Source organism: Oncorhynchus mykiss, chromosome 5, assembly GCF_057628025.1.
Source record: "Oncorhynchus mykiss isolate SJ-2025 chromosome 5, ASM5762802v1, whole genome shotgun sequence".
NCBI lineage: Eukaryota > Metazoa > Chordata > Actinopteri > Salmoniformes > Salmonidae > Oncorhynchus > Oncorhynchus mykiss.
In genome coordinates, this window is record NC_143026.1 from 38,974,936 (window position 1) to 38,986,979 (window position 12,044).

A 12,044-nucleotide genomic window follows, 5' to 3' on the forward strand; every position below is an offset into this window, starting at 1 on the left:
CATACCCTGACATCATACATTTACTTAGCTAGAACTACTAACCACATTTACTATGTATTGTAAAATGTGATATGGTATCATTACAGTACTGACTACACACAGGGCTGAAATATACTTCTGGGAACAGAAGGCACGCAAACAAGCCACTGCAACTGATATCTCTACAGTGATCAGTGGCCTGAGATGTCGCTACCCCCTCTCCCACACACCCTCTGACTGTCCATTAGTTTGACACAAAATGATTCTCCAATCTGTCCCATTAAACGATAGCTGGCATGGGACTCTGGATGGACCGATGGAGATGATTCATTATTAATGCCATCATTAACGCTAGCTCCTTTTATTGATCACTCGCTGGCATGCAGGCTGCTGGAGCAGCAGGCCCTGTGAGGGTTGGGGGCCCCCAAATGAAGAGCACCGCTCCTGTTTGATGCTACCAGACATAACTCTTACAGGATGGATGGTGAGCTGTGTGTCTCCAGTGTGTCTTACACAGCTACGCTGCTCATACATATGATTAACTCTGGGCTCATTTGTTCAGATCGATGCCTACAGCTCATTGGAGACTAGAGCTTGGAGATCAGCACAGGCCCGCCTCTCAACCTGTAGTGTACTCAAGGTTTAAAAAAGCTTCGAAAGGTTGTAATTTCCACTTAAACATTTCAGACTTGACAACAAAAGAATGTATCAACCCGTACAAAAATATCTATTAATCGAAAACGCACATAATAATTTGCATTTCCTGTTGCTGCAGCGTTAAGATAGTACATCTGTAGGCAGCTATAGTTTTTATTCGATGAAATTGAAATAGATTTCATCCTCGTCTTCGGGGCGCAGAAAAACCCTGTTTAAAATGTTATACTAGCCTAACCCCCTGAACTAAATCTATCAATCAAACTCAAATCCGAGCATGACGTAAATCAAGATTTGGTAAGGACACAAAAACAACAGTATAGTTTACTCCCTGCCAGCGTTTGAGAGGTGAGATGAATGGTGCAGTTCTAGCGTGGGTGTTCCTCTAGTGAGGCAGCGCCGCACGTCTTCTACAGCAGGGCCATGGTGGAGCACAGCACTAATGATGCTGTTCCTCAGTCTGGGTAGGAAGGAGAGGCAGCAGCAGCAGCAGCAGCAGGCCAGCTGCCTCTATTTCTACACTGAGATAGAGACAGAAATGCTTTGGCTGGAGCCTGCTGTCTGACTGACAACAACAACACACCCTGTTTCTCCTTCACTCTCTCCTTCACTCGCTCTCTCCCTCTTTCCAGAACTCTCTCCGTCTCTCTCCATCGCTCTCTCTTTATCGTCGCTCTCTCCCAACTCAGTCCCTCTCTCCATCTTTTTCCCTAGCAGTCTCTCTCTCCATCACCCCCTCTCAATCCCCCCCTCTCTCCTCTAATCTACTGTCATGTTGTAGAGCGAGAGAATGTATGTGCACAGCCTGTGGGCTTTGGTGCAGGGAATGCAGTGTATGGTTGTGGTTGTATGAGTGTGTCAGTTAAGAACAAATTCTTATTTACAATGACAGCTTAGGAACAGTGGGTTAACTTCCTTGTTCAGGGGCAGAACGACAGATTTGTACCTTGTCAGCTCGGGGATTCGATCCAGCAACCTTACGGTTACTGTCCCAATGCCCTAACCACTAGGCTACCTGCCGCCATATGTGTGCGGTTGTATGTGTGTGGCCGTATGTGTCTGGTTGCATGTGTGTGGTTGCATGTGTGTGGGTTGGTTTCCTTTTACCAGACAATCTTTGTGCCACGATGGCAACCTCTTCTTTGTCAACGCAAAACTTTCCTTCACAACAGCTCAAAATCCTACAGCCTCATGTCAAGATGACAGTTTCTTTTTTTCATATCTACACGGGTATATATAGTAGCTCTACGTGTGTGATTTAGAAGAGGTATGTTCAACCCTGGTTTCAGTTTACTTTAAGACAGTATGTGTGTGTATGCACATGACAGAGGGGGAACAGAGTGTCTGTGAGTGCAGGTGCAGGGATGTGATTATGTGTAGGTGTGATCCAGTGAGTGCAGGGATGTGTGTGTCTCTGAGCCATGCGATTAAAGAGGGTAAATGCTGTGTGATTGCTACCTGTTGGCTACAGAAAGAAGTGCCTTTCCCCCATCGGCAGCTGAATGCAGCCAATCAGCCGATGGCTGCTGTTTGTAATGGCTGTGGAGCCCAAAGCAGTAGACTTCAATTAGAAACAGCCTCTCCACTCTGGGATTCACTATTCAACCTCTACATGAAGGAGGACTAAACACTACACACACACACACACACACACACACACACACACACACACACACACACACACACACACACACACACACACACACACACACACACACACACACACACACACACACACACACACACACTTCCCTTGAGATCCCTTGCAGTTGAGTGTGTTTCACGGCCAGGTATCACGGGGTCTGGGTTGTGGTGTGGGTCCGGAGATGGCAGAACAGGCCGATCCGTGACCTGCAGATCTCATCCTAGTGGGTCAGGGATGGCCATCCTGTGGACAGGGTTTGTTGTAACACAGTATGTGGTCCAGGATTTTCGCACCGTATAGCAGGGTAGGGATGACCGCATACTTTAGGGGCTCCCTCTGGTCGCGGTAAGCCAACCAGGGTGTCGCTAGGCAGACTGTTTAGGGCACCTTTTATAGCCTCCTCCACATTCGGGGTGAGCAGAGTGGCTCCTTGCAGGCTGCTCAGTGGCAGCTACAGCTGCCGGGATACACTCCTGCCTAATCCGAGTGCATGATAACCTTGCAATAGCTGCCGCCTTGGTGGTGGGTTGTGACTAGGAGCTTCAGGCTAACACTAGCCCGCTCCACTCGCCCTTCACATCTCCCAAGGACTTTGGATGTGTGGCGTTGAGCTGGCACAGTTTCAGTTGAGCGCATATAGTTATTTACGTTGGGTGTCTGTTACACACCAGTCACAGCACAGGGCTTAGCCAGGGACAGAGCCCGGGTCCAATGGCAAAGCAGGAACCGAGACGGTTCGGAGTCTTGAAGCGCCGTACCAGAGCCCCGTTTTTCCAGCACGTTTCCAGGTGGTTTCAGACAGGCCTTCGTGGTAACCACGGCGGCCCGGGTGAGCAGTGCAGCGTAGCGGCGTCACCCACCATACTTCACCCTGTCTGGCAATCCTGTACTTTGTCTGTTCCCACCACCCACGTTGTGGACGAGTGTTTTTTTATGTCAAAATGAAAAGTTCTCTGACTATTTGTTGTTCTGCACCGGTAGCTCTACGTGTGTGTGGTGTGTGATTTAGAATAGGTATGTTCAACCCTGGTTTCAGTTTACTTTAAGACAGTATGTGTGTGTATGCACATGACAGAGGGGGAACAGAGTGTCTGTGAGTGCAGGTGCAGGGATGTGATTATGTGTAGGTGTGATCCAGTGAGTGCAGGGATGTGTGTGTCTCTGAGCCATGCGATTAAAGAGGGTAAATGCTGTGTGATTGCTACCTGTTGGCTACAGAAAGAAGTGCCTTTCCCCCATCGGCAGCTGAATGCAGCCAATCAGCCGATGGCTGCTGTTTGTAATGGCTGTGGAGCCCAAAGCAGTAGACTTCAATTAGAAACAGCCTCTCCACTCTGGGATTCACTATTCAACCTCTACATGAAGGAGGACTAAACACTACACACACACACACACACACACACACACACACACACACACACACACACACACACACACACACACACACACACACACACACACACACACTTCCCTTGAGATCCCTTGCAGTTGAGTGTGTTTCACGGCCAGGTATCACGGGGTCTGGGTTGTGGTGTGGGTCCGGAGATGGCAGAACAGGCCGATCCGTGACCTGCAGATCTCATCCTAGTGGGTCAGGGATGGCCATCCTGTGGACAGGGTTTGTTGTAACACAGTATGTGGTCCAGGATTTTCGCACCGTATAGCAGGGTAGGGATGACCGCATACTTTAGGGGCTCCCTCTGGTCGCGGTAAGCCAACCAGGGTGTCGCTAGGCAGACTGTTTAGGGCACCTTTTATAGCCTCCTCCACATTCGGGGTGAGCAGAGTGGCTCCTTGCAGGCTGCTCAGTGGCAGCTACAGCTGCCGGGATACACTCCTGCCTAATCCGAGTGCATGATAACCTTGCAATAGCTGCCGCCTTGGTGGTGGGTTGTGACTAGGAGCTTCAGGCTAACACTAGCCCGCTCCACTCGCCCTTCACATCTCCCAAGGACTTTGGATGTGTGGCGTTGAGCTGGCACAGTTTCAGTTGAGCGCATATAGTTATTTACGTTGGGTGTCTGTTACACACCAGTCACAGCACAGGGCTTAGCCAGGGACAGAGCCCGGGTCCAATGGCAAAGCAGGAACCGAGACGGTTCGGAGTCTTGAAGCGCCGTACCAGAGCCCCGTTTTTCCAGCACGTTTCCAGGTGGTTTCAGACAGGCCTTCGTGGTAACCACGGCGGCCCGGGTGAGCAGTGCAGCGTAGCGGCGTCACCCACCATACTTCACCCTGTCTGGCAATCCTGTACTTTGTCTGTTCCCACCACCCACGTTGTGGACGAGTGTTTTTTTATGTCAAAATGAAAAGTTCTCTGACTATTTGTTGTTCTGCACCGGTAGCTCTACGTGTGTGTGGTGTGTGATTTAGAATAGGTATGTTCAACCCTGGTTTCAGTTTACTTTAAGACAGTATGTGTGTGTATGCACATGACAGAGGGGGAACAGAGTGTCTGTGAGTGCTGTTGCAGGGATGTTATTATGTGTAGGTGTGATCCAGTGAGTGCAGGGATGTGTGTGTCTCTGAGCCCTGCGATTAAAGAGGGTAAATGCTGTGTGATTGCTACCTGTTGGCTACAGAAAGAAGTGCATTTCCCCCATCGGCAGCTGAATGCAGCCAATCAGCCGATGGCTGCTGTTTGTAATGGCTGTGGAGCCCGAAGCAGTAGACTACAACAGACAGTCTGCATGGTTGCTTTGCTCACACACACACTTGGTCTGATGTCTTCGACATGTCCTGTCCAGGGTGTGTGTATGAACCATGTGTCCGGCTGCTGCGGGGCGGGGGTGAAGGTGAGGGTGGGGGTGAGGGTGTGGAGGAGTCGCGTCAGACATATGGGTTTAGCATCAAACCTGATTCTCACTGTCTCTGTAACTCTGATAATGATACTGACCGATGTACAGAGAAACAGTCAAGAGAGAAGAAAAGGGAAAGAGTGGAGATAAGGACAGAGAGAGAGAGAGAGAGAGAGAGAGAGAAAAGAGAGAAAAGAGAGAGAGAGAAGGAGAGAAGGAGAGAAAAGAGAGAGAGAGAGAAGAAAGAGAGAAAAGAGAGAGAGAGTGAGTGAGAGAGAGAGAGGGAGAAGAAAGAGAGAAGAGAGAGAGAGAAGAAAGAGAGACGGGAGAGAGAGAGAGAGAGAGAGAGAGACACTAGTTTCCGTCTCCGTCTCTGTTATGTGTCAGTCTTAATGATCCAGTTTGGACTCTCTCAGACAGAGCCTCAGCTTATGCAGTAGTGTGTATGTATGTCACAGGGCTACTGTGGCCTTATAGGCTTCTGTTATACAATAGCATCTCTTTGAGTTTAACAAGGCTGTCTCTCTATGCTACAAAAATCCTGTCCTCATTATGCGTGGTTGTGTCTGTGTGTGTGTGTGTGTGTGTGTGTGTGTCTGTGTGTGTGTCAGTGAGGGTGTGTGTCAGTGAGGGTGTGTGTCAGTGAGGGTGTGTGTGTGTGTGTGTGTGTGTGTGTGTGTGTGTGTGTGTGTGTGTGTCAGTGAGGTGTGTGTGTGTGTGTGTGTTTTCTATGAGGGATTATAATGAATAATTAATTTACTTGATTTTCTGAAAGAACTGAGTAACCGTAGGGTGTGAATTTGTTTGTGGGTGTGTGTGTGTGTGTGTGTGTGTGTCTGTGTGTGTCTGTGTGTGTGTATGTGAGGGTGTGTGTGTGTGTGTGTGTGTGTGTGTGTGTGTGTGTGTGTGTGTGTGTGTGTGTGTGTGTGTGTGTGTGTGTGTGTGTGTGTGTGTGTGTGTGTGTGTGTGTGTGTGTGTGTGTGTGTCTCATCTGTTTGACCTCAGCCATGTTGATATTTTGTTCATGGATAAAGGTTTGGTCCCGGTTGATTACTACCCGCTAGACCTTCCACTCCCACCCCTGGGTTGGGAAAATGTTGTCCACAGGACACACACACATATTCTAACCCAGATAAGCACACGAGACACACATTCAAACTGGTAGTTTCACTGACCAGAGTTCTCGTCCACCCTCTCCTCCACTGTGTGTTCTTTCTGGTGGACCCACTCGCTGTTACACTTGAAGTAGATCTGTGTGGCGGGCGTGGCCTTGCAGTAGAGATTGACAGGTTTGTTCTTGACGATGTACGCCTCCTCGGGCTCCATCAGGAACACTGGGAGGGGCTCCGGGGGGTCCGAGGGGAAGGTCTCTGGGAGATCACCCAATCCCATGTAGTCATCATCATCTCTCACTGCAGAGAAAAATAGAGGAGGGAGGGAGAGAGAGAAGTGAGTAGAAGAGAGAGAGAGAGAGAGAGAGAGAGAGAGAGAGAGAGCGAGAGAAGGAGAGAGGGAGGGAGGGAGTAGTGGAAAGAGGGAGGATAGAGGGTTAGAGAGAGAGAGAGAGAGAGAGAGAGAGAGAGAGAGAGAGAGAGAGAGAGAGAGAGAGAGAGAGAGAGAGAGAGAGAGAGAAGGAGAGAGGGAGGGAGGGAGTAGTGGAAAGAGGGAGGATAGAGGGAGGATAGAGGGTTAGAGAGAGAGAGAGAGAGAGAGAGAGAGAGAGAGGAATAAGGGAGAGGGAGAGGTGGACATATAACAAGGCAACAGTGTGTTATTACCATCATCTTTGCATGGGATTATTGTATACCACTCTGCACACTGTGGCATCCCTATCTATCCCTATATTTGATAGTCTGGAATGTTTACACAAGTGCATTTTAAAGCCCAGGAAGTTTCTGGGATTCCTCCCAGGCAGACAGGATTTAAGGACCGGCCTGGCTGGCCTAACCACATGCAGCTAATGCTGACTCTACTGCCAGGGAATGGGAAGGGAGAGAGAAAATGAGAACCAGAGTTCATGGGTTGAGAGGGAGGAGGAGGCCAGGCTAAACGTTCTCTCACACACACAGCCGATCTTACGACGACGACCCCAGGCTTTTGGCCCCGTTTAGTCCATTCCTGGGATAGTTCAGCTGCAGACAGATATACGCCTCCCTGTTATTACACCTGTCTTTCATCTCATACTGTCTTAAATGACACATGCAGGGGAGCGCACACGCGCACGCACACACAGGAGAGCACACACACACACAAACTCTGGCTAAGTTACCGACTCTTTAAAGAGAGAGAGATGAAGCCAATTCTCAATTTATTACCTCCAGAACTGTTCTATTCTTACCATTGAACCGGTCGACATCAATTATAGAGAGCGAGAGAGAGATACGGAGACAGAGATAGAGAGAGAGAGAGAGAGAGAGAGAGAGAGAGATACGGAGACAGAGATAGAGAGAGAGAGAGACAGAGCGAGAGAGAGATACGGAGACAGAGATAGAGAGAGACAGAGACAGAGCGAGAGAGATACGGAGACAGAGATAGAGATAGAGATAGAGATAGACAGAGACAGAGACAGAGACAGAGAGAGAGAGAGAGAGAGAGAGAGAGAGAGAGAGAGAGAGGGATGGCATAAAGGTTTATCAGCGTCATCAGTAATTCTTCGCTGTCCCTTAATCTCTCTTCTCTCTCTCTCTCTCTCTGGTGTGCGGACATGCTGGAGCCTTGTTGTCTGACAGCCGCTGCCAGGTCCCCCTGACAGACGCTGCTGCAGTCTGAGTAGTAAATAGTGCCTGTGTGGATATCTATCTGTCTCTTCTAGCTAATGTCCAAATGTTATCTCCTCCCTCTCTCAACCACAGATTGCAGCTGATCGCTCAGAAAATAAAGGCTGGAGGAGCCTTCAATCATCCATGTGACCAGGTTAGTGTGTGTGTGTGTGTGTGTGTGTGTGTTTGTGTGTGTGTGTGATTGTGTCCAGAGCAGTGCGTCTGCTTTTCATCACCGAAGGCGCTAAATCACTCCTCGCTCTCCTCAGCTCTTGATCTGGTGCTAATTGAGGAGTAGCAGTAAACCCTGAGTGACCTCTAACCCCTAGCTGTGACCTCTTTTCCTCACAGGTGTGTGTGGATGGATTGAGTAGTCAGCACTCAGCCTGACAGGCAGGAGAGAAGAGCTGTGCTGAGTGATGGGTTCATTCATTTCCATATTTATTTTAACGGCTTATAACTAACTACACAAGGGCAGTCACTATTTTCCATCAGGGCCATGGCCCACTCTATACCCAGGCCCAAGGACCCTGACACAGGAACAGTGGAAGAAAAGCCAGGAAAGTCATTAAAGACTCTGTTATAGCCTCCTTTCACACTTCATTCCTACTATCTCTCCATCTCTTTTGTTCCCTCGCTCCCTCTCTTTTCCCACTGTGTCTGACTGTGGGGTTGGGAGATCAGAAACTAGCATCCAATGTTGTTGCGCGCGCGCGCACACACACACACACACACACACACACACACACACACACACACAAAACTCTCAAATTCAAAAACTTGCAAAGCGCAAGAAATAATGAATATAAGGGAATGAAACCAGCCCTCCAGTGCAAAAAGAAACCACATGACAAAATGAAAGACCCCGACTCTTACCCAATCTGCCGGGCCCTCGCTGTCTAGTCAATAGAATATAGAGCAACAACAAGCTCAGAGTAACAGCACTATCTTCTCCAGATATTCTCCAGATCTCTCTCCTTCCCCCTCTCTACCCCCTTTTCTATCTCTCCCGTTCTCTCCTTCCCCCTCTCTATCCCCTTTTCTATCTCTCCCGCTCTCTCCTTCCCCCTCTCTATCCCCTTTTCTATCTCTCCCGCTCTCTCCTTCCCCCTCTCTATCCCCTTCTCTCCTTCCCCCTCTCTATCCCCTTTTCTATCTCTCCCGCTCTCTCCTTCTCCCTCTCTATCCCCTTTTCTATCTGTCCCGCCCTCTCTATCCCCTTTTCTATCTGTCCCACTCTCTCCTTCCCCCTCTCTATCCCCTTTTCTATCTGTCCCGCTCTCCTTCCCCCTCTTCTATCTGTCCCACTCTCTCCTTCCCCTTTTCTATCTGTCCCGCTCTCTCCTTCCCCTTTTCTATCTGTCCCGCTCTCTCCTTCCCCCTCTCTATCCCCTTTTCTATCTGTCCCGCTCTCTCCTTCCCCCTCTCTATCCCCTTTTCTGTCTGTCCCGCTCTCCTTCCCCCTCTTCTATCTGTCCCACTCTCTCCTTCCCCTTTTCTATCTGTCCCGCTCTCTCCTTCCCCTTTTCTATCTGTCCCGCTCTCTCCTTCCCCCTCTCTATCCCCTTTTCTATCTGTCCCGCTCTCTCCTTCTCCCTCTCTATCCCCTTTTCTATCTGTCCCGCTCTCTCCTTCCCCCTCTCTATCCCCTTTTCTATCCGTCCCGCCCTCTCCTTCCCCTTTTCTATCTGTCCCGCTCTCTCCTTCCCCTTTTCTATCCGTCCCGCCCTCTCCTTCCCCCTCTCTATCCCCTTTTCTATCTGTCCCGCTCTCTCCTTCTCCCTCTCTATCCCCTTTTCTATCTGTCCCGCTCTCTCCTTCCCCCTCTCTATCCCCTTTTCTATCCGTCCCGCCCTCTCCTTCCCCTTTTCTATCTGTCCCGCTCTCTCCTTCCCCTTTTCTATCCGTCCCGCCCTCTCCTTCCCCTTTTCTATCTGTCCCGCTCTCTCCTTCTCCCTCTCTATCCCCTTTTCTATCTCTCACGCTCTCTCCATCCCCCTCTCTAAACCTTTTCTATCTGTCCCGCTCTCTCCTTCCCCTTTTCTATCTGTCCCGCTCTCTCCTTCCCCTTTTCTATCTGTCCCGCTCTCTCCTTCCCCCTCTCTATCCCCTCTTCTATCTGTCCCGCTCTCTCCTTCCCCTTTTCTATCTGTCCCGCTCTCTCCTTCTCCCTCTCTATCCCCTCTTCTATCTGTCCCGCTCTCTCCTTCCCCCTCTCTATCCATCCCGCCCTCTCCTTCCCCTTTTCTATCTGTCCCGCTCTCTCCTTCCCCCTCTCTATCCGTCCCGCCCTCTCCTTCCCCTTTTCTATCTGTCCCGCTCTCTCCTTCCCCTTTTCTATCTGTCCCGCTCTCTCCATCCCCCTCTCTACCATCTCTCTTGCTCTCTCCTTCTCCCTCTCTATCCCCTTTTCTATCTCTCACGCTCTCTCCATCCCCCTCTCTACCCCCTTTTCTATCTCTCCCTCTCTCTCCTTCTCCCTCTCTATCCCCTTTTCTATCTCTCCCGCTCTCTCCTTCCCCTTTTCTATCTCTCCCGCTCTCTCCTTCCCCTTTTCTATCTGTCCCGCCCTCTCCTTCCCCTTTTCTATCTCTCCCGCTCTCTCCTTCCCCTTTTCTATCTGTCCCGCCCTCTCCTTCCCCTTTTCTATCTGTCCCGCTCTCTCCTTCCCCCTCTCTATCCCCTTTTCTATCTGTCCCGCTCTCTCCTTCCCCCTCTCTATCCCCTTTTCTATCTGTCCCGCTCTCTCCTTCCCCCTGTCTATCCCCTTTTCTATCTGTCCTGCCCTCTCCTTCCCCTTTTCTATCTGTCCCGCTCTCTCCTTCCCCCTCTCTATCCCCTTTTCTATCTGTCCCGCTCTCTCCTTCCCCCTCTTCTATCTGTCCCGCTCTCTCCTTCCCCTTTTCTATCTGTCCCGCTCTCGCCTTCCCCTTTTCTATCTGTCCCGCTCTCTCGTTCCCCCTCTCTATCCCCTTTTCTATCTGTCCCACTCTCTCCTTCCCCCTCTCTATCCCCTTTTCTATCTCTCCCGCTCTCTCCTTCTCCCTCTCTATCCCCTTTTCTATCTCTCACGCTCTCTCCTTCCCCCTCTCTATCCCCTTTTCTATCTGTCCCGCTCTCTCCTTCCCCCTCTCTATCCCCTTTTCTATCTGTCCCGCCCTCTCCTTCCCCTTTTCTATCTGTCCCGCTCTCTCCTTCCCCTTTTCTATCTGTCCCGCTCTCTCCTTCCCCTTTTCTATCTGTCCCGCTCTCTCCTTCCCCCTCTCTATCCCCTTTTCTATCTGTCCCGCTCTCTCCTTCCCCCTCTCTATCCCCTTTTCTATCTGTCCCGCTCTCTCCTTCTCCCTCTCTATCCCCTTTTCTATCTGTCCCGCCCTCTCCTTCCCCTTTTCTATCTGTCCCGCTCTCTCCTTCCCCCTCTATATCCCCTTTTCTATCTGTCCCGCCCTCTCCTTCCCCTTTTCTATCTGTCCCGCTCTCTCCTTCTCCCTCTCTATCCCCTCTTCTATCTGTCCCGCTCTTTCCTTCCCCTTTTCTATCTGTCCCGCTCTCTCCTTCCCCTTTTCTATCTGTCCCGCTCTCTCCTTCCCCTTTTCTATCTGTCCCGCTCTCTCCTTCCCCCTCTCTATCCCCTTTTCTATCTGTCCCGCTCTCTCCTTCCCCCTCTCTATCCCCTTTTCTATCTGTCCCGCTCTCTCCTTCCCCCTCTCTATCCCCTTTTCTATCTGTCCCGCTCTCTCCTTCTCCTTTTCTATCTGTCCCACTCTCTCCTTCTCCTTTTCTATCTGTCCCGCTCTCTCCTTCCCCCTCTCTATTCCTTTTTCTATCTCTCCCTCGCTGCTCCAAGGCACCAACAGCGTACGGGGTAAGTTGTCCTCACACTCAAGTCTATAATGTTGCAGCACGGCTATATCAATACAGTGGGCTAAATTTGTTTCCGCTATATAGTACTAGCCTAGCATTGTGCTCGGTGGGAGTTGGGGAGTGAGGGGGCCAGCCCAATGCGTAGCCCCCCTCCCCGTCTACGGGACCTCATTCTGGGGGAGCGTTCCCGTTGACGCTGTCGCCTGACCTTGGTGCTTTGATGGGGATGGAGGCCCAGTGGGATGGACTGCTATCACCACGGTGATCTGAGAGCCAGACTGCACCCTGTTACGCCTCCAGGCTACAGCGTTACAGCTGACACTGAGGCTCCCACCAGAAAACAGT

The 12,044-nt window shown here is 50.5% G+C and overlaps 1 protein-coding gene across 2 annotated transcripts in view; it reads right to left on the minus strand.

Annotated features, from left to right (window-relative positions):
- The window catches only part of unc5cb (unc-5 netrin receptor Cb), a 183,699-nt gene that overhangs the window by 80,714 nt on the left and 90,941 nt on the right, over positions 1-12,044 (minus strand). For both annotated transcript variants that reach the window (XM_090234782.1, XM_090234781.1), the window contains exon 2: positions 6,252-6,488. In XM_090234782.1, coding sequence (XP_090090908.1) covers positions 6,252-6,488 — 237 coding nt within the window. The remainder of the gene's footprint in view (positions 1-6,251; positions 6,489-12,044) is intronic.